Below are 21,328 nucleotides of genomic sequence, written 5' to 3'. Positions count from 1 at the left end.
GGGGGGGGGAGAGAGAGAGCGAGAGAGACGAACTGGGGGGGGGGAGAGAGAGAGCGAGAGAGACGAACTGGTGGGGGAGAGAGAGAGCGAGAGAGACGAACTTGGGGGGGGGGAGAGAGAGAGCGAGAGAGACGAACTGGGGGGGAGAGAGAGAGCGAGAGAGACGAACTGGGGGGGAGAGGGAGAGCGAGAGAGACGAACTGGGGGGGAGAGGGAGAGCGAGAGAGACGAACTGGGGGGGAGAGAGAGAGCGAGAGAGACGAACTGGGGGGGGGAGAGAGGGGGAGAGAGAGAGCGAGAGAGACGAACTGGGGGGGAGAGAGAGAGAGCGAGAGAGACAAACTGGGGGGGGGAGAGAGAGAGAGAGCGAGAGACGAACTGGGGGGGGAGAGAGAGAGAGCGAGAGAGACGAACTGGGGGGGAGAGAGAGAGCGAGAGAGACGAACTGGGGGGGAGAGAGAGAGCGAGAGAGACGAACTGGGGGGGGGAGAGAAAGAGAGAGACGAACTGGGGGGGGAGAGAAAGAGCGAGAGAGAGACACGAACTGGGGGGGAGAGAAAGAGCGAGAGAGAGACACGAACTGGGGGGGAGAGAAAGAGCGAGAGAGAGACACGAACTGGGGGGGAGAGAAAGAGCGAGAGAGAGACACGAACTGGGGGGGAGAGAAAGAGCGAGAGAGAGACACGAACTGGGGGGGAGAGAAAGAGCGAGAGAGACACGAACTGGGGGGGAGAGAAAGAGCGAGAGAGAGAGACGAACTGGGGGGGAGAGAAAGAGCGAGAGAGAGAGACGAACTAGGGGGGAGAGAAAGAGCGAGAGAGAGAGACGAACTGGGGGGGAGAGAAAGAGCGAGAGAGAGAGACGAACTGGGGGGGAGAGAAAGAGCGAGAGAGAGAGACGAACTGGGGGGGAGAGAAAGAGCGAGAGAGAGAGACGAACTGGGGGGGAGAGAAAGAGCGAGAGAGAGAGACGAACTGGGGGGGGAGAAAAAGAGCGAGAGAGAGAGACGAACTGGGGGGGGAGAAAAAGAGCGAGAGAGAGAGACGAACTGGGGGGGGGGAGAAAAAGAGCGAGAGAGAGAGACGAACTGGGGGGGGAGAAAAAGAGCGAGAGAGAGAGACGAACTGGGGGGGGAGAAAAAGAGCGAGAGAGAGAGACGAACTGGGGGGGGGAGAAAAAGAGCGAGAGAGAGAAACGAACTGGGGGGGGGGAGAAAAAGAGCGAGAGAGAGAAACGAACTGGGGGGGAGAGAAAGAGCGAGAGAGGCGAACTGGGGGGGAGAGAAAGAGCGAGAGAGAGACACGAACTGGGGGGGAGAGAAAGAGCGAGAGAGAGACACGAACTGGGGGGGAGAGAAAGAGCGAGAGAGAGACACGAACTGGGGGGGAGAGAAAGAGCGAGAGAGAGACACGAACTGGGGGGGAGAGAAAGAGCGAGAGAGAGACACGAACTGGGGGGGAGAGAAAGAGCGAGAGAGACACGAACTGGGGGGGAGAGAAAGAGCGAGAGAGAGAGACGAACTGGGGGGGAGAGAAAGAGCGAGAGAGAGAGACGAACTAGGGGGGAGAGAAAGAGCGAGAGAGAGAGACGAACTGGGGGGGAGAGAAAGAGCGAGAGAGAGAGACGAACTGGGGGGGAGAGAAAGAGCGAGAGAGAGAGACGAACTGGGGGGGAGAGAAAGAGCGAGAGAGAGAGACGAACTGGGGGGGAGAGAAAGAGCGAGAGAGAGAGACGAACTGGGGGGGGAGAAAAAGAGCGAGAGAGAGAGACGAACTGGGGGGGGAGAAAAAGAGCGAGAGAGAGAGACGAACTGGGGGGGGGGAGAAAAAGAGCGAGAGAGAGAGACGAACTGGGGGGGGAGAAAAAGAGCGAGAGAGAGAGACGAACTGGGGGGGGAGAAAAAGAGCGAGAGAGAGAGACGAACTGGGGGGGGGAGAAAAAGAGCGAGAGAGAGAAACGAACTGGGGGGGGGGAGAAAAAGAGCGAGAGAGAGAAACGAACTGGGGGGGAGAGAAAGAGCGAGAGAGGCGAACTGGGGGGGAGAGAAAGAGCGAGAGAGAGAGGCGAACTGGGGGGGAGAGAAAGAGCGAGAGAGAGAGGCGAACTGGGGGGGAGAGAAAGAGCGAGAGAGAGAGGCGAACTGGGGGGGAGAGAAAGAGCGAGAGAGAGAGGCGAACTGGGGGGGAGAGAAAGAGCGAGAGAGAAACAAACAAACTGGGGGAGGGAGATAGAAACGAACTGGGAGAGAGAGAGAGACACGAACGGGGGGGGGGGGGAGAGAGAGAGAGAGACGAACTGGTGGAGGGAGGGTGGGAGAGAGGGAAACACAAACTGGGGTGGCGAGGGAGAGAGGGAGCCACAGTAACAGAATTTGGGTGAAGGACATTGGAGGGAAACACAAAATGGGGATGGAGGGAAACCAGCTGGAGCAAGTGAGAGTTCATTTCACCCTCTTTATTAAGGGAGTCAGACAGCTTTAGCACTTTTCCCTGAGGACTGAGCCTCACTGGGCTCCAGTGATTGGGTCTGGGTGCCAGTGGGCTGAAATAGGTGTGGTTTTGGTTTTGTTTATTTTATAGTTTGCTTTGTCTTGCATGTAAATATTATATGTTCAAATGTCGTGATTAATCATCATGAGCTGTCGTGATCAAATGTCACATGACCAAATCAAGTTTTCTATGTTTGATCAAATCTCCAGGAATATGTTAAAGTAGACCTGGCAGCCCTACACACAAAGGGTAGTGGAAACCTGGATCTATCTTCCTCCAAAAAGCTGTTGAGGCTGGGGGTTAATTGAAAATTTCAAAACTGAGATTGATGGGTTTTTGTTGGGTAGGGGTATTAGGAGCCAAGGTGGGTAAATGGAGTTCAGGTACAGTTTGACCATAATCCGATTGAATGGTAGAACAGGCTTGATTGGCTGAATGGCCTCCTCCTGTTCTTATGACTTAGCCTAGCCTGTACCACTGCCAGTGTCTGCTAGAAACTGCACTGGTCCATCTCACAATTTATGGAAACTATTGCCCCTGACTTACCTTTACACTCTCTCTCTCATTGCAGTCGAGTCAGCAGGAAACTGAGAGGACGTTACAGAAGCGGCTTGATGATGTCAGCGAGGAGCTTCGCAAGTCCCAGAGCAGCTACTCCAGCCTGCTCGCAGATGCTGAGAAAATGAAAGGGGAACAGCGCACTTCTCTCAATAGCTTCACCGGTGAGTCTATAGGTCGAGAGAGTAAGAGGGTTAAATTCAGTGGTAATGGTTTCTTGGGGAAAGCAATGAAGCTGTTTAGTTGGACATTTTGGTCGAAACTGATTCATCCCATGTAAGAAAAAAATTCTTGTAGCTGATGGTATTCACAGATGATTGTTACGTTGGCAGTCCCCATTCTATCTGCTTTGCTGTCAGTTGGGAGAATTCCATTACTTTTCCATCAGTATGCAGCTGTAGCCTGGGAGATCACGAACACAGTGGTATCACAGCTTAACTCCATGATTCAGTGGTGTGGAAAGGGGTGAGAAATTCTGAGAATTTTAATTCCGATTGGGATAATACCCCAAGCTTCCCTTTGCCCACTGGGCACCGATGCGAAGCTCGAGAATGTACTGCCCAGGATTTTCCAGCCAGAGGCTGGCGGCACAGGCCTTAAGCCTGGCTCTGACCTTCCTTTGGTTCTCCGTGGATGTTAAGTGATGTGTTCAAATGATGGCCTCAAGCGACGCAAGATACGTTAACAACACCCTTTTTCCTGCTCCACTTGGCTGCAGATCTTCAGGCTAAAGTGGTGTCTGCAGAGGCCGACCTGAAGAGCAAAGCAGAGGAGCTGGAAAAGCTGCGTGCTCAGCTGACGGAGGCTGGGTCTGAGAAAGAACGGCTGGAGGAGAGAATCAAGTCGATTGAGACTCTGCTTGAGGCTGGCCAGAATAAAGAGATGGAGAAAGAACATTCAGTTCAGGTTAGGTGCTCTGTCATGGGAAGGTCTTGTGTTGGAGCTAATCCTTTTGAAAGTAAAGGGTTAAGACTTGTGTTTATACAGTACCTTTCATGACATCAGGATGCTACAAAGTACCTTACACTCAATGAAGGTCTTTTTTGACATGTAGTTACTGTTGTAATGTAGGTAACATGACAGCCAATTTCCACACAGCAAGCTCCCACCATCAGCATTGTGATAATGACCGGATCCTCTGTTTTAATGATGCTGGGCACCAGGGACAACACTCCCTTGTCCTTTGCATAGTGCTGTGGGATCTTTCCCACCTGAGAGGGCAGATGGGGCCTAGTTTTAATGTCTCATCTGAAAGATGACACCTCTGACTGTGCAGCACTCCCTCAGTATTGCACTGCAATTGTCAGCCCTGATTTTGTGCTCAAACCCCTGGAGTGGGACATCAACCCACAATTTTCTGACTCAGAGGCCAAAATGCTACCCACTGAGCCTGTCTGCTAGCTGTAAGTTGGAAGAGAGGGAAGACTGGTGAAGATTGGGAACCTGTGGGAAAGAAAGTGTTCAGAACAGGAGACAATAAATTTTGATTTCAATGCCATGAGGAAGAAGATGGTGGTTTTTAGAGCGTAAGGTGAAAAGGAGAGGAAAGTTAAGAGGATTAGTGATATTGATAAAATAGAGACAGATGAGGAAGATCGCAGCAGGGGTGGGAGGTTTATGCGTACATTCATTGTTAAAGGGGACGCATGTAGAGGTTAAAAACAAAAAGTGCTGGAAATACTCAGCAGGTCTGGCAGCTTCTGTGGAGCGAGAAGCAGAATTAACATTTCAGGTCAGTGACCTTTCATCAGACGTTGAGTTCAATCTGTAGCCCATTTCACCCATATATGGATATGCTTCCATTTTATTTCTCCCTGACTCGCCAGCAGTTTTCCAGCAGACACAACTTAAAAGAAACTGTAGTAAGACCATTTAGGATTACACTATTGATGTATAAGTGTACTTTGTAACAACATAGGTTTTTTTGGGGGGATGCCAGACTGGAGTCGATGGTGTGCTTGGTTCAGAGTGAAGTCAGTGGTCTTATAGCGGTGAGATTAAGAAGTTAACTGTCTTCTTTTCATTAGAGAAAAGGAGGGTCATTTTGGTCCTGTGTTTCCTTGTTGCCCTATTGGACTGGGTTACCGATTTCCCACTCCCAATAAATGGGACAAAGGACATTGCGGAAATAAAGCAGACTGAGAGGTTGCTCTAACATACAGCTCGGATTGAGCTGAGCCCTGTCCATGTGCAGCTGCAGAACAGTTTGAATTCCTCTTTAAATCGCATGCCTTTTCCTTAGGGTTGCCAACCCTGGTTGGACATGTTCCTGGAGGTTTCATCACATGATCTTCCGCCCCCTAATCGTCACATCCCAACGCCCCTGCCATTGGTCACTCAACACGCCCAATAGCTGACGCTGTCCTGTTTTTTAACTTGACCAATGTGATTTCTTTTTCATTTTAATTGTCCCTGTTTTTTAAAAAAAAGCCTGTTTTGTGGGCAGTTGACTATTTTCTTGTCATGCCAGTTGTCCCAGAGCATGTCAAAAATGCCGAGGGTAGGGATGAAGTGGAATTGGGGGGTGTGGGGAGAAGGGCAGCAGGTTGCACTAAAACAATGAGAATTGTTTGGAGTGGGGACAGCAGCAATTGAATCCAAAGTTCAGACTATTCTGAAAAATTACTTCATTGCCGTATCAATTTACACCTTAATGCTTGGGGCACCTGCTGGCTGAAATGAAGGTTTGTGAAAGGATGTATTCTGCAAAAATTATGTACCTAAACATACTTTAATTTATTTTAACGTTCTAGGCCACCCAACAAGTAGAACTAGAAGAGCTGGGGAACAGGTAAGTTACTGTTTCAAAAGCATGTGAATGATTGTCTAATTGCTGGTGTGTGCTTGTGTGTGTGTGTGAGAGAGTGCGGGCGAGAAATTGGCTCATTAGCGTCTGCTTTTTGGACACTATGAATACCCTTAGAGCTCCTAAATGGTATCCATGGTGCACGTGCATGCTTGTGGGTCAGGTTGTGCTGGACGCAGTATTGGTGAGGGTGTTCGCACACATGCAACGAATGTCATAGAGTCATAGAGAGATACAGCACCGAAACAGGCCCTTAAGCCCACCGAGTCCGTGCCGACCATCAACCACCCATTTATACTAATCCAATATTAATCCCATTTTTCCCTCTCAGATCCCCACCTTCCCTCAATTCTCCTACCACCTACCTACACTAGGGGCAATTTTTTACAATAGCCAATTTACCTTTCAACCCGCAAGTCTTTGGCATGTGGGAGGAAACCCACGTGGTCACAGGGAGAACTTGCAAACTCCACACAGGCTGTACCCAGAACCGAACCCGGGTGGCTGGAGCTATGAGGCTGCGGTGCTAGCCACTGCGCCGCCCTCTGGATGTCCTCTGGAAGTTTGCAGAGCAGGCAGATCCAATCAACATGTAATGCTGATTTGGTGGCAATAGTGACATTTTGGAGCTCGACGATCCAGCTAATGCTCTCTCTTAACCTTGCACAACTGAACACAGGTTCAGCAGCAGGAAGGACTCCCACCACCAGCGCTATTTAAAGAAATCATCAAGTATTTATCGGTTAGTTACTGATTGATTTTCTTCTGGCTGTGGCTATGATTTTGCAAGTGTTTGGTCCTTTTTATGGTTGTTTCAAGTTGCAAAAGTCTCCAGGGAGTGCTGTGGCAGGTGCTGAAGGACCTTTTGCTGACTTCAAGCCTTCTGCACAAAGCAGTTGTTCCAGACATGGTGTACTAGTAAGCAGTCCCCATAGAATACAGCATGACTGGGAGAATGAACAGGTGCTACACAGAGCAGGACAAGCTGTTGGAAGAGGGGGGAGAAGGGTTTTCAAGAGGAAGCCATGTCCACCCAGGATGTTCAAGCAATTTTCCTACCTGAACCTCAGTGAGCAACATTGATGAGATGTCAGTGCTTTAGTAAGGACTTCCTCACGGAAATCTGCCAACTGATGCAGCTGTAACTGCAACCTCAGTAGGGCAAGAGCTGCATTGGCAGTGGCTGTGAAGGTGACCATGGTGATGAACTTCTATGTATCTGCCTCTTTCCAGGCTGGAGCAGGAGATATTTGCAGCATCTCACAGTTTGCCATTCACTGTAGTGTAAGGGAGGTTATTGATGCTCTCGATACAAAGGGAGCTAACTACATTTCACTCTCTCTTGCCAGGACAAACAGTTGGGGTGAGAATGTGACTTTGCTAGGATTGCAGGCTTCCCATGTTGCAGGGCACCATTGACTGCCCCCACATTGCTTTTCAGGCACCACATGTCAATTCTGCCCTATACTGGAACTGAAAAGAATTCCATTCTCTGAACTTCTAGCTGTTCTATTACCATAGGCTGCAAATCATGCAGGCCAGTGCCAGGTATCCTCACAGCAATCATGATGTCTTCATTCTGTGGCAGTCCGTTGTGCCATCTATATTTGAGTCACCACGGCAAACCAAAGGGTGGATACTAGGCAATGAGGGCTATCCACTGACCACATGGCTGATGACTCTGGTGCACAACCCATGCATACATATGCAGCATGCATTAAATGAAAGCCATGCTGTTGCACAAAATGTGATGAAGCAGACCATTGGCGTGCTGAACCAACGCTTCTGCTGTCTGGACTGCTCTGGAGAAGCCTTGCCCTACTCAGCAAAGTGAGTGTCAAGGTTCTTGGTGGTTTGCTGCATGCTGTACAATCTCCCTGTCATGAGGGGACAACCCTTGCCACCAGTATACAGTGAAAAGCTGAGGAGCAAGAGCATGAAGAAGGGAAGAGGCAACCTAGACACCTCCTTTCTGCCTGGGCTGTCCATGAAGAACTCATCTGAGTGGAGTACCACTAACCGCAACCCCAACAGTTCTACACTTTACCTTTTCTCTGTCACTGTCTGCCTGGCCGCAATGAAAAAATAAAGGTCACCACAAAATAAACTTTCCAAACCAAATTTATAAATCAAATCATGCCCTATTGTATACAAACATCAACTAGTTACCCTTGTTGCATTCCCTTTGACACTGTCTTCCATGTACCTTTACCTGCCTTAGCACTTCTACACTGCAGCATGGCTGATGGAAGGCTGCTGACTTTCAGTGCAGTATTCTGCAGATGGCCTTTCATGATGACCTTGACCATCTCTGGCCCTAGAAGGCCTGGTTTCACTCTGCACTATATCTGCTTGGGAGGAAACAGTTTGGGTGGCTAGCTGATGGGCAACAGCAAGGGCACTAGTGGAGCGGTAGGAGTGGGAGGATGCTGTCATCCTGATCCACAGAGCAACTGTCAGTCCCTCAGGGTGGGGCCTCAACAATTGTAGTAATGTGTTGGGGGACAGATTGCTGTGAAACCCTGAAAATCCCTTTGAATACTTTTACCTGCAATTGTAACAGCAGCAGTCTGAGCTTGCATGGCAAAAAGCTGACCTTTTATGACCTCAGTCTGAGCTTCCACTGCAGGACTCAGATGTTGGGTGGCGTCTGCTGTGCTGCAGTGGAAGCTGTGACATTGGCCAACAGATGCTGCCTCATGGTTGGGTCCATAAGAGTGCAAACAGAGTTGACCATCACTTTCATGCTGGAAAGGATGGGCTTCATGCTCTGTGCAAAGTTGGTGCTGGACTCCTCCATGCTCCTTCACATTAACAGCAGGCTTTGTGGTGGGTGTCCCGTGCGCCAAGCATTTTGTTATACATACCCATCAGCCTTCATCTGTAGGCTATCCATCAAAGTGCTCATCTGAGTCCTCTGCAGTAGAATCCATATGTAACTCGTCCTCTGGTGACCTGGCACCTGTGCTATTCTTGCCCCATGCCCTGGCTGCAGCCCACTCATGCCCTGTGCCTCAGCAGGTGCAGATCCCACCTCTATGCCATCCTCTTCGATACATGCAGTGCCAGTATCTGAACTGGTGGCTGAGTGTGAAATAAAGTTATGGTTCTGTGTCTTCTTCACTCTCTATGTCTCTCCATTGCCTGGCCTGGTTGCACTTCTTGGGTATCTGAAAGGGAAAAGGCACAAGGGTAAAATTGTGGTGAGGGGAGAAGGAAAGCAAGATGTCCAATCTTGCAAGCTGCAGATGGTGTAAATCAAAAGGGATGAGGGGCAAGTGGGATGTGAGAAAGAGGATTAGGTATGAGGATACAGTCATCTTCAATGGTCTCCACCCTACCGCTGGCCACGGCCTCAGCAATGGTCATCCAATACTGGCCAGCACCAACTTCTCCATGGTGATTACATGGCTTGCTCCCTTTCCCCCCACAAACCCCCCCACTCCGGTTAGTTCCTGTTGCCTCTAGTCATGCACCACCCTCTCCAGAAGGAGAGAATGAAGTGTGTCAGTGAATGTGGTGCAATCTGTTTGGGTGATGTGGCTGACATGGTTGAATAGTTGGCAGTGTGTGCAGGTTGTTAAATGTGGGTGTGAGGCTCACAGTAGTGCTGAGTATGTGAGGGAGAGATGAAGCATATGAATGTAGTTGTGTGTCCTGATTGGTCAGTGAGTGATGGGGGTGTGGTGATTTGAGCAGTGTCTGAGGCTGGTGGTGCACTTGAGAGGATTTGGCATTTCAAGATGGGTTCACTGACCTTGACCACTTGTGGCACTGCATCCAGGTTCTCGGGGTTCGATTGCTGGCATTGACCTCCACGGCTGTCTGCTCTCACAGTCTTTTGACCGTGTGTTTGGAGGGGCTTCCTGACCTTTTGCAGATACAGAACATCTTTCCTACTTTCCACCTGCTCCACCAAGGCCTCCACTGCAGCTTTGGAACAACTTGAAGCCCGTGCTCTCCCATGTTGTGCCAGTCATTAGTGTTTCCCAGGTCAGATTCATTTCACTGCCAGTACCTGCTCCAGGCACAATGCACCTCCCCTTTAAGAGGCACAGGCTTGCTTTAACAGTGCAAGTTAGCTTTAACAGTCACTAGCAAAATGTGATTTTGGGTCCCCTGCTAATGCAGCAGCCAAAAATCAGCAGGTTAGTGCTGGCTGCAGGTAGAAATCATTCAAATGAGCAGGCAGCACTACATTGAAAGGGCATAAGTTAATCGCACATTGCAATCCCCATGCCCATTTTCGGGGGCTCTCCCGTTTAATCACCGCTGTGTCCATTAGTCCGCCCATGTGCAAATGCGAATGTATGTGTGCTTGTATATGTATGCGTGCAAGCAAATAAGTGTGTATAGCTGCCTGGTTCTGTGATTACCAGTCTCCTTATACTCATTCCTCTGTCTTTAGGCTGAAGGATAAAAATGTTCAGATTACCACTTTGGAACAGGAGGTACTGCAGCTCAAAGAAACAGTTGAACAGCAAAAGAACAAAAACAATGTGAGTGTTTTACAGCTCATGTTTCGGTTGTGGCTCTTGGGAAGAGTTTTAACTGCAGCTGCCCAAATATTTGGCTGTGTAGAGAACTCTTTGGTTCACGTCAGAGACACTATATCCATGCAGCAGCAGTGCTTCGCCTGTCCTTTACTGCTGGCAGCGGCCTGGACCTGAAGACCACTTCAATGAAAAAGCGCTCTCGATATGGAACTTTGCCCAAAAGAGCAGGTATTGGGAGTTCTGGCACAGAGGTCAGTGAGCCCTGAAGGAGAGGCTTCCATGTGACCTACTGATGTTTGTGCTCAGAGTCCCGATATGACTATCCATTGGGCAATACTCCACACTGGGAATGCAGGTCCATAAAAAGCTCCTTCTCGTGATTGTTGCGTGTGCACAGTTTACCTAACAAAGTGAATATTGACACCACTGTGTCAACCAAAGTGTTGGAGGTGGGACGGGGCTTGCGGCAGGACTTACAACAAGCAGTCTATTTACTGAGCAAACTGAGCCTATTTAAACAGAGTCTCTGCAAACTACAGCAAACAAAACCCGTGATTAAAACTCCGGTCTCCCAAATGAAAGCAGGATTATTTCTGCAGCAAAATACAGTGAATGAAGAATAGTTACACAATACAAATTATGTGCATAAAAATCCAACCCAGTCACTTACTACAGTGCAGTCTCCAGGCACGATTGATGGGGTCAATAGAGATGCAGTGGCAGACATTTAAGGGGACATTCCAGAATACACAGAATAAATAATAGTAACTTTCAAAAGGGAATTTGGTGTATATTTGCAAAGGAAAAATTGGCAGGACTATGGTGAAAGAGCAGGGGGAGTGGGACTAATTGAAAAATCTTTCAAAGAGTTGGCACAGGTATGATGGGCCGACTGGTCATATGCTGTGTCGTGTGATTCTAAAACCAGGGCATGTTGCAATTGCTTCTGCTTGTATTCAGTCAGATGTAACGTTACGCTCCGATAGGCCATCACAATCACTGATCATTACTGCACAGTTCAAATGGAGGGGAAATGTTGACCCACTTACATTAATTAACTAAATTCCAGCCATGCCATTAACTTTGGCCACTAGTATTTCCTTGATGTAGGTTGTTGTACAGAAAGCTGCACTATAAAAATTCTTTGTCAGCCACAGTTCTGTGGTAACACTCTCGCTTCATCAGAGTGTCGTGGGTTCAAGTCCCACTTCAGAGACTTGAGCATATAATCCAGGCTGACACTCAAGTGTAGTACAGAGGGGTGCTGCACCTTCAGAGATGCTGTCTTGTGGATGAAATTTTAAACCGAGACAATGCCTGCTCTCACAGGTGGACGCCATTATTCGAAGAAGAATAGGCGAGTTACTGGTCAATATTTATTCCTCAACTAACATAACTAAAAAGGAATGATCTGGTCATTATCACATTGCTGTTTGTGGGACCTTGCTGTGCACAAATTGACTGCTGCATTTTCTACATTACAACAGTGGCTACATTTCTAAACGTAGCACATTGGCTGTAACGCGCTTTGGACGTTCTGAAACTATGAAAGACACTACATAAATGGGAGTTTTTTTTTTGCTTGGTATCTTGCCTGTGAATCTGTGCATGGTGTGTCATTAAAAACTGTTTCCAAATAGGACCTTCGTGAGAAAAACTGGAAGGCCATGGAGGCTTTGGCGTCAGCTGAAAAAATGTGCGGGGAGAAATTCAGTGCTGCTAAGCAAATAAAGGTTGTACTCTCTGTGATGTAATGCCATGCTCTCGGCACTTGTGTTGTTTAGAAGAGACCTTTAGGAGCTGGGATTTACTGCTTGGCTGGTCGGCAAATGGTGGTTTCCACCCGTTAACTGAGCAGTAGATTGGGGGCTGGTGAGTAGTAATGGTAGGCCAAAAGCTAGTGAGTGAGCTAAAGGGGTAAGCTTTCTGATTGCACATTGTTGATGTTGGAGTGTTCAGTAGGAAGAGTGACCTGGAGACTCCTGATCCTTCGCATCAGTAACTGTCCCATGTACAATATAACATGATGTATGCAGTTGGCCACCACTTGATCTCACATAGAAAGTGTGCTAAAGAATGAGAAGTGATTTTTCCCAATACACTTCTCTGATGTTCTGCTGATTGATGATTGACATGTGCATCAAAACGGTCTTGCTTGTCAAGCTAATCAACAGCCATTTCTCTGTGTGCTTTTTTGATCTCGTTGATTGAACATGTTAGAGCCCAGTTCCTGTGGGCACTGCCATTACAGAGTTGTTCCTGTTCATTGAGATATTGACACCTCTGATCATAGCCAAAGCATCTCCAACAATGGCTCCACTTTCCACCCCTGCATCATCAACTTGAGAGACCACAGTGATCCTCTGCCCAGTCCTCTTCCTCATCTACCATGGTGCTCCTTAATGACAACATCTGCAGACATGAGGCCAGCTTGCAGGTGTAAGTTGATGTCTAGCTTTACGTCATCACAACCTCTCTCTACTCTTTCACTGCCAATTGCTCCACTCCTGGAGCAATAACTATATGTCACTACAAGGTCCGTACCCTCCCCACCAATGCCATCCCCCTCCCCAACCACTGTCTCAGGCTGAACCAGACTGCAACCTCATTGTCCTATTTGACCCTGTACTGTGTTTCTGGCCCTATACTCACTCCATCACAAAGACAGCCTACTTCCACCTCTAACGCCACATGTCACTGCCCCAGCTCAGTCCATCTGCTGTTGAAATCTTCATCCATGCTTTTGTCAGTTCAGGCTTTACTATTCTAGTGCTCTCCTGGCCATCTTCCCATTCTCCGCCCTATGCAATCTTCATCTCATGCAAAATTATACTGCCCATAACCTAGCTCTCACCAAGTCCTGCTAACCCATCATCCATGTCTTCACTGACCAATATTGGCCCCTAATGCCTCAAATTTAAAATTCTCAACCTTCTGTTTAAAATCCCCATTTCCCTACCCCTCCTATCTCTAAAACTCCCCCACATCCTATCAAACTCTCCATTCCTCTGACTCCAGTCTCTTGTGCATTTTCCTCTATCATTGCCTTCAGGCGTTTAGGCCCTATGTTGTGGAATTCTTTCTCTAAGTGCCGCCACAGCTCTCTCCTCCATTTAAGATGCTTCTTAAAACCCACCTTTTAGATCTAGCAGCTCAGAGCTGGGCATCCAGGAGGCATTTTGGACCATCAGTGGCTGCAGAATTGTATTCAACCACAATCTATAACTTCGTAGCCTGACATAGCCCTCACTGTACCATTACCATGAAGCCAGGGGACCAACCCTGGTTCCATGAGGAGTGTGGGAGAGCATATCGGGAGCAGCATCAGGCATTCCTAAAAATGAGGTGCCAACCTGGTGAAGCTACAACACAGGACTATATGCATACTAAACAGTGGAAGCAGCATGCGGTAGAGATAAACGATCCACAACCAACCGATCAGATCTAAGTTCTGCAGTCCTTCCACATCCAGTCGTGAATGGTGGTGGACAACTAAACAACTAACCGGAGGAGGAGACTCCCCAAACACTGGAATCCTCAGTGATGGGGGAGCCCAGCACGTCAGTGCAAAAGACAAGGCTGAAGCATTTGCAACCATCTTCAGCTAGAAATGCCGAGTGGATGATCCATCTCAACCTGGTCCTGAGGTCCCAGTATCACAGATGCCAGTCTTCAACCAAATCGGAATGTTTGTGGAGCTTCCCCTAGTTATTTAATTAACCCCAATCGTGACTGGATGTGGCAGAGCTGCAGAGCTTTGATCTGATCCGTCAGTTGTGGAATTGCTTAGCTCTGTCTATAGCATACTGCTTCCGCAGTCCAGCATGCATGTAGTTTTGTGTTGTAGCTTCACTAAGTTGGTACCTCATTTTTAGGTATGTCTGGTGCCTCCTGACTCCCCAAAACCCGTTCACCATCCGCAAGGCACAAGTCAGGGATGTGATGGAATATTTCCCACTTGCTTGGATGAGTGCAGCTCCAACAACACTCAAGAAGCTTGACACCATCCAGGACAAAGCAGTCTGCTTGATCGGTAACCCCGTTCACCACCTTCGACATTCATTCCTTCCACCACTGGTGCACAGTAGCAGCAGTGTGTACCATCTACAAGATGCATTGCAGCAACTCACCAAGGCTCCTTCAACAGCACCTTCCAAACCTGCGACCTCTACCACCGAGAAGGACAAGGGCAGCAAATGCATGGGAGCACCATCACCTGCAAGTTCCCCTCCAAGTCACTCACCATCCTGACTTGGAACTATATTGTCTTTCCTTCACTGTCGCTGGGTCAAAATCCTGGCAGTCCCTCCCTAACAGCACTGTGGGTGTACCTACACCACATGGACTGCAGCGGTTCAAGAAGGCAGCTCACCACCACCTCCTCAAGGGCAATTAGGGATGGGCAATAATTGCTGGCCTTGCTCACGTTCCAAGAATGAATAAAAAAAAGTCTGGTCGCCTGTCCTAATATCTCTTGCTTTGGCTATGTTTCCATTGTGAAGAGCTTAGGGATATTTTGCTCCATTAAAACGCCATATTGTTGAAGTTGTTGTTGTTGCTTCTGTCACTGTCATAACATTTAGATGCTTTCTTAACCAGATAATTATCCCTCTGATATTTTAGATTTAGATTTTAGATTTAGAGATACAGCACTGAAACAGGCCCTTCGGCCCACCGAGTCTGTGCCGACCATTAACCACCCATTTATACTAATCCTAGACTAATCCCATATTCCTACCACATCCTCACCTGTCCCTATATTCCACTACCACCTACCTATACTAGGGGCAATTTATAATGGCCAATTTACCTATCAACCTGCAAGTCTTTTGGCTGTGGGAGGAAACCGGAGCACCCAGAGGAAACCCAAGCAGACACAGGGAGAACTTGCAAACTCTACACAGGCAGAACCCAGAATCGAACCCGGGTCGCTGGAGCTGTGAGGCTGCAGTGCTAACCACTGTGACACCCATATGTGAAGGACATGGATTCCCATCATCAAGAGGTAGTCATTAATGCAAGTTTGGCATTTAGAGATAGGCTTGGTCACTTTTCCATAGCAGCAATCCTGATTTAATGTGCACTGGTTGTTCACAAGTCTTCAGGAAAAAGATGGAACAGATGGAGGAATGGGTTTGTGATGATCACTAATCAATTAAAAATTCCTGCCAAAAATCTGATATTTTTTTTCAATGTCTCCTCCTGGTGAGATTACTATCCTGTCGGGGATAGATTGATTGGACTGGGTTTTGTTGCAATTCATGCAAAAATGGCCATATAGCCCCTCCGTCTTCCAGTGCTCACTTATATAAATATCGATTTGTGTATCTTCTTTAGGAAGAGTTAGAGCACCAGCTGAGATTGGTACACACACAAACCAAAGAAATGCTGCAGGGGCTCTTCCCAGAGGTGGCTGTATCCTCACAACAGGTAGGAGATGATTAATTGCTGCCTAAATGAATTTGTAATTTAAGGGTTGGCCAAAGTGCTGAGCAAATGCTGCATTATTAACTGAAAAGATGGAATTTACAATTCTAAATTGTTTTGTTAGCAATGTTGCTGTATATTTGTGTGAGCTTAACCACCTGGTGAGAAGGCAAGCTGTGCAGATTGAGGGCTCCAGATCCAATCTGTGCTCAGTAGGCTGATCTCCGTCGGCCTATGACAGAGGGAAAAGCTCTGGAAGGCCCTGCTTCAAATTGCTGTCCAGCAACCCCTGCTGGAAAGTACATGCATGTGCAGACACCCAGTGAGTCCAACTCAGGCTCGGCTGTCGAACTGTCTGAACTGACTTGGGTGAGGTGCTAGAGGCCTGTTAGCAGTCATGAAACAGGAGCTGAGCCCAAGGCCTGCTGGTAGCCGTGCAGCAGGAGCTGAGCCCAAGGCCTGCTGGTAGCTGTGCAGCAGGAGCTGAGCCCGAGGCCTGCTGGTAGCCGTGCAGCAGCACCTCAATTGGAGGCCTGGTGGGAATCATGCACTCTTGCCTCAGCAACAACTCAGCCTAAAGGATAGGTGGAATGGGAATTGGCAGGAATGCAGGGAACATTCAATCCTTTCATCCCTCTTGTGAATAAGATGAGACTGTGATTTTTGGCTAAGCTCTCTTTTATAAAAAGTGTATTTAGTGCTGATTTCAATTTTATAGTTTTTTCAGTTAAGCAACAAACCGAAACGCATAAAGTTGAAATTATCCAGTGTCCTTTGCGGTTTAGTGACGCATGCAGCTAAATGACTCCAGTGAAAGTGGAAAAATATTTAAAATATGAAGACAAAACTTAAATTTTATGCAGCAAGTTGCTATGATCTGGAATGCACAGCCTGAAAGGATGGTGAAGGCAGATTCAATAGTAACTTTCAAAGGGGAATTGGATATATAATTCAAAAGGAAGAATTTGCAGGGCTATGGGGAAGGAGCAGGGGGAGTGGAACTAATTAGATAGCCCTTTCAAAGAGCCAGAATAGATCTGATGAGATGAATGGCCTCCTCCGTGCTGTGTGATTCTATGGTTCTAGATTATGCAGTTGTTGTTTAGCATAACGACACAATTCTGTACTGACAAACGTATCTGATGTTTCAGCTCTACAGTGATTGGTTGCAAGAGTTCAAGCAGAAGGCCTTGGAATTCCTGGACCAGCAGAGCAAAGATCCCTCAGTGAGTACTAGTGCAAAAAGATACAAATGGCGTTGTGCAGAGATTAAAGAGTATGTATGCTTTTTTATTTAAAATTTCTCCTCCCTGGTCCTGACTGTACTGACTGTTGATGGGCCCTGGTTATAGGGATACATGCAACAACCCACTCCTTCATGAGTGGTTGTACTTGGGCAGTTAGTGTTGCCGGGCTGTTCAACCACGTCAGACATCATGGTTGAACCAGAGCCCTGTCCTTGCCTGATGTTTGCAGATAACTTCCAGCTGGAATCACTGGAGAGTGATCAGGAGCCAGTGATTTCCAGCTGGAATCACTGGAGAGTGATCAGGAGCCAGTGATTTCCAGCTGGAATCACTGGAGAGTGATCAGGAGCCAGTGATTTCCAGCTGGAATCACTGGAGAGTGATCAGGAGCCAGTGATTTCCAGCTGGAATCACTGGAGAGTGATCAAGAGCAATGTTCTTTCTAATTTTTCTTTGTATTGGACGGGGTAGAAACTGCTCTGAGCATTACTTTCTTGTCCATGGGCAGCTTACATTTCAAACATCATGGAACTTCCACGAAGTTGTGAGTGGCCTGTTTAATTCAATGCACGGTATAATCTAGATTGCTGCGCACACATACACCTTAGAGGAAACATTTTTCTCCTCCCACTAGACTTATTCTCCCCCTCCTCACGCTCGCCTCGGTCTCCCCCTCCTCGCTCATGCCACATTTGGGCTGTGAGATGAGTAGATGAACTGTGAAAGGACCGGGGAAGATGTGCACAGCTTCAAAGTCTGGGCTTAGATCAGAACCAACCTTAAAAATCCATTCATCTGGCCAAGCAGTGAAATAAAACACACAATCTGGTCTCGCATCCATTATTTATTAATCTATACAGCTTCAATTAATCTGCAGTTTCCAGGCTGGTGTGGTGTTCATTGGCCATGCTCCATATATAAGATCAATAACACAATCTGCATCCTAAACCTGCCCGTCAGACATCATTAGCAGCTCATTCAGACTAAACCCATTGATCAACGCCATCTCAGACAGTGTGTATTTATCTGGCTGTGATGGGCCATGCCCACTGAGTTTGTGACCTTTCATTACTGTGGGCCTTTCTGGGCCATTCGACTCCAGGCTGAGTCCTGGGCTGTTGGGAGCTGCTGAATGAAGAACACGGAGTCTTGCTCGAATCCAGGGCTGGCTACAAGATGCTCCATGGGCTTCAACACTTTCTCCGGCCTCTCCACCCAAAGACTAACCAGCTAATGCGGAATTTTCCTGAGTCTCTCCTGCTCCCACTGCCCTTGACCGATTTGAATTCAGAGCACTCCCATCTTCCGAAGCTCCATTTCTCCCAGAGCTCCGAGGCCTGGTCCAGGTCTTCGCCTCCTGCCCTTCTTGTCACAAGCTGCTCCCTTCCGACTTTACTCACTTCCCCTACCCCTTGCTAAAGCTCACTGCTCCTCCAATGACAGATTTCCTTAGAGGGAACATTGATCAGGAGAAGGTGATCTCCAGCCGGAATCACTAGATAAGTGATCAGGAACAGGTGATTTCTGACTTGAGTCACTAGATAGCGATTGGAAGCATGTCAGCTGCGTGTTTTATTCTTTTACCTGTCCAAGATATTGAAGGGGTGGGGGTGGTGATGTTCTGTAACCCTTGTCTCATCTCTACCGTCTTGGTGTTTGTTAGCATTGCGCACTCTTCGAGCCTTCTTTTAGCAGGCACTTGAAGTGAATACCCCAGATTAACCTGACATACTGATAGTTTGAAAGCATCTTCAGAAATCAAAAGGTGCTACAAACCTAACCCTCTGGATACTTAAAGTGGGACGAGTGCAGTGCTTTGTGTATTTTTAATATATATAATCTACACCACAGAAACAGGCCATTCGGCCCAACAGGTCCATGCAGGCGTTAATGCTCCAAATGAGCCTCCTTCCACTTCGCTTTATTTATCCCTATCGGCATATCATTCTTTTGTTTTCTTCCTCACGTGCTCATTAACTTCCCCTGAAAAGCATGTATGCTTTTTGCCTTAAACACACCATGTAGTAGTGAATTCCACATTTGTACCGCTATCAATTTAAATCCTGTTCTGTGAAGGAATGTCATCCAGGCGAGTGCAATGCAATCTTACCATCGCTCTCAGTTCACTTGTGAGTCTGAGAATTGTGGAAATCTTTTTTAATATGCGCTTGTAAATGTCCTGAGGAAAACGTGAACTTTAACAAAAAAAAGAATCCAGCTACCAATCGCAATTGTGAAGAAGGTGACTGACTGAGCAGTCCCACCTGTGTCCTGGAGACCAGCGATTGTTTCAATGGCAGTTGTAACTTTGGGCTCCTGTAGATGGAGCAATTTAGAGCCATCCAGCCCCAGGAAGGACAGAGTGGAAGCATAAGGAAGGATGGGAGCAGGAAAGACTTTTGCTTTCCTTCCTTTTCAATTTCCACAGCAAAAAATTGTCTCAGGTTGAGTCAGAAATGAAAAAAAAGATGCAGCCCATCCTGCTAATGTGCAATAAAAGCAAAATACTGAAGATGCTGGAAATCTGAAATAAAAACAGTGCTGGAAATACTCAGTAGGTCTGGCAGCATCTGCTGAGAGAAAAGCAGAGTTAACGTTTCAGGTCTTTGACCTTTCATCAGAACTGGCAAAGGTTAGAAAAGAATTAAGTTTTAAGCAAGTGAAGGGTAGAGGGGGGGTAGTTGGTGGGGAAGAGAACAAAAGGGAAAATGTGTGATAGAGCAGGGGGCAGGAGAGATTAAATAACAAAGCTGTTATCGGACAAAGGCAAAGGAAGTGCTAATGGTTGTGGTGAAAGACAAAGCATTAGTCCAGAGTGAGTGTTAATGGCAGAATAATGAGCAGCTCTGTCCAAAAGCACAACATGAAAAACCAAGTTTAAGGCAGGCACATGGTTAAAAAATAAAATAAATAAGTAAATAAATAAAAAAGGCCAGTTACGTTCTAAAATTGTTGAACTCAATGTTGAGTCCGGAAGACTATAATTGAAAGATAAGGTGCTGTTCCTCGAGCTTGCGTTGATGTTCACTGGAACACAGCAGCAGGCCAAGGACAGAAATGTGAGCATGAGAGCAGGGTTCTCAGTTGAAATGGCAAGCAACAGAAGCTCAGGGTTTCGGACTGAGAGGAGGTAGGGAGAACAAACGCAGTTTCTGTAACTGCTTTGCAGAACACCTCCGCTCAGTCTGAAAACGTGACCCCGAGCGTTCGTTTGCTTGCCATTTCAACTCGCGTTCAATCATTCCCTACTGTGCCGCCCGAAGAAGCAAGGCGGACCACAAAGGGTGACAGGGCAATGTAGGAGTGAGTGGCCGAGAGGAGGGAAAACGATGCGGCCTAGAGCTAGCGGCTGGGGGTGGCTGGGAGGCTGCGGGGGGAAGCGGGGAGCGAGTGGCCGGAGAGTGGGCTTGTGGCGGAGGCAGGGAGCGAGAGGCGGGAGAGTGGGTGGGGAGGAAGTGAGGAGTGGAGAGCGGGGTGGGGGGGGGAAGCGTCAGTAGGAGGGAGGGGGAGAAAGCGTCGAGGCCTGGAGCGAGCGGCTGGGGTGGGGTGAGGGGGGGAGCGCGGTCAGTGAGTCATGAGAGAGTAGCTGAGTGGGGGGTGGGGGGGGGGAGCGAGTAGCTGCTGATGTTTTTCCATGCATGTGTCAGTTAGTCCTGGCAAGAAGTAGACTGCGCATGTGCAGCATCTCAGTGAGAGTAGGAGAGAGTTTATGTGTGTGCACAGCCTGGAGTGCTCTGATGATGTTGACGGGCCGCTACGTTGTCAGGAACCACTTTGTTTATTTTATTTTATTTTTTTAATCATGTGCCTGCCTTAAACTTGATTTTCATGTTGTGTTTTTGGACAGAGTTGTTCATTATTCTGCCATTAACACTCTCTCTGGACTAATCCTTTGCCTTTCACAACAATTAGCACTCCCTTTGCTATGTCCCATGACATATTTGTAATTTAATCTCCCCTACCCTCTGCGCTATTATGCATATTCCCTTTTGTTCTCATCCCAACCTTCCCCCGCCCCCTTCACTTGCTTAAGACCTAATACATTTCTAACCTTTGCCAGTTCTGATGAAGGGTCACTGGCCTGAAATGTTAACTCTGCTTCAATCTTCACCGATGCTGCTTGACCTGCTGAGTATTTCCAGCACTTTCTGTTTTTATTTCTGTTAATGTACAAATCTGTCTTCAAATTATGTTTTTCTCTCTATCTGTCCTGATCTATCATACATAGAATTTTTGTGTAGGTTTAAATAGTCTCGTTTGTGTAGCTGATAAAAAAAAATTCTTGATTACCTATTATTTTTGTAC

The 21,328-nt window shown here is 47.7% G+C and overlaps 1 protein-coding gene across 2 annotated transcripts in view; it reads left to right on the top strand.

The window, feature by feature from the left end:
- Nucleotides 1–21,328, top strand: part of LOC137376301 (ribosome-binding protein 1-like) — a 181,577-nt gene that overhangs the window by 122,299 nt on the left and 37,950 nt on the right. The window contains exons 8-14 of one of the 2 annotated variants that reach the window (XM_068044570.1): nt 3,061–3,211; nt 3,766–3,953; nt 5,801–5,838; nt 10,262–10,352; nt 11,990–12,082; nt 15,687–15,779; nt 16,928–17,002. In XM_068044570.1, the coding sequence (XP_067900671.1) occupies nt 3,061–3,211; nt 3,766–3,953; nt 5,801–5,838; nt 10,262–10,352; nt 11,990–12,082; nt 15,687–15,779; nt 16,928–17,002 (729 nt within the window). The remainder of the gene's footprint in view (nt 1–3,060; nt 3,212–3,765; nt 3,954–5,800; nt 5,839–10,261; nt 10,353–11,989; nt 12,083–15,686; nt 15,780–16,927; nt 17,003–21,328) is intronic. The other variant, XM_068044571.1, reaches the window with a different exon arrangement.

Source organism: Heterodontus francisci, chromosome 13, assembly GCF_036365525.1.
Source record: "Heterodontus francisci isolate sHetFra1 chromosome 13, sHetFra1.hap1, whole genome shotgun sequence".
Taxonomy (NCBI): domain Eukaryota; kingdom Metazoa; phylum Chordata; class Chondrichthyes; order Heterodontiformes; family Heterodontidae; genus Heterodontus; species Heterodontus francisci.
The sequence above is the reverse complement of the archived record's forward strand: the minus strand, read 5'-3'. Positions and strand labels throughout refer to the sequence as shown.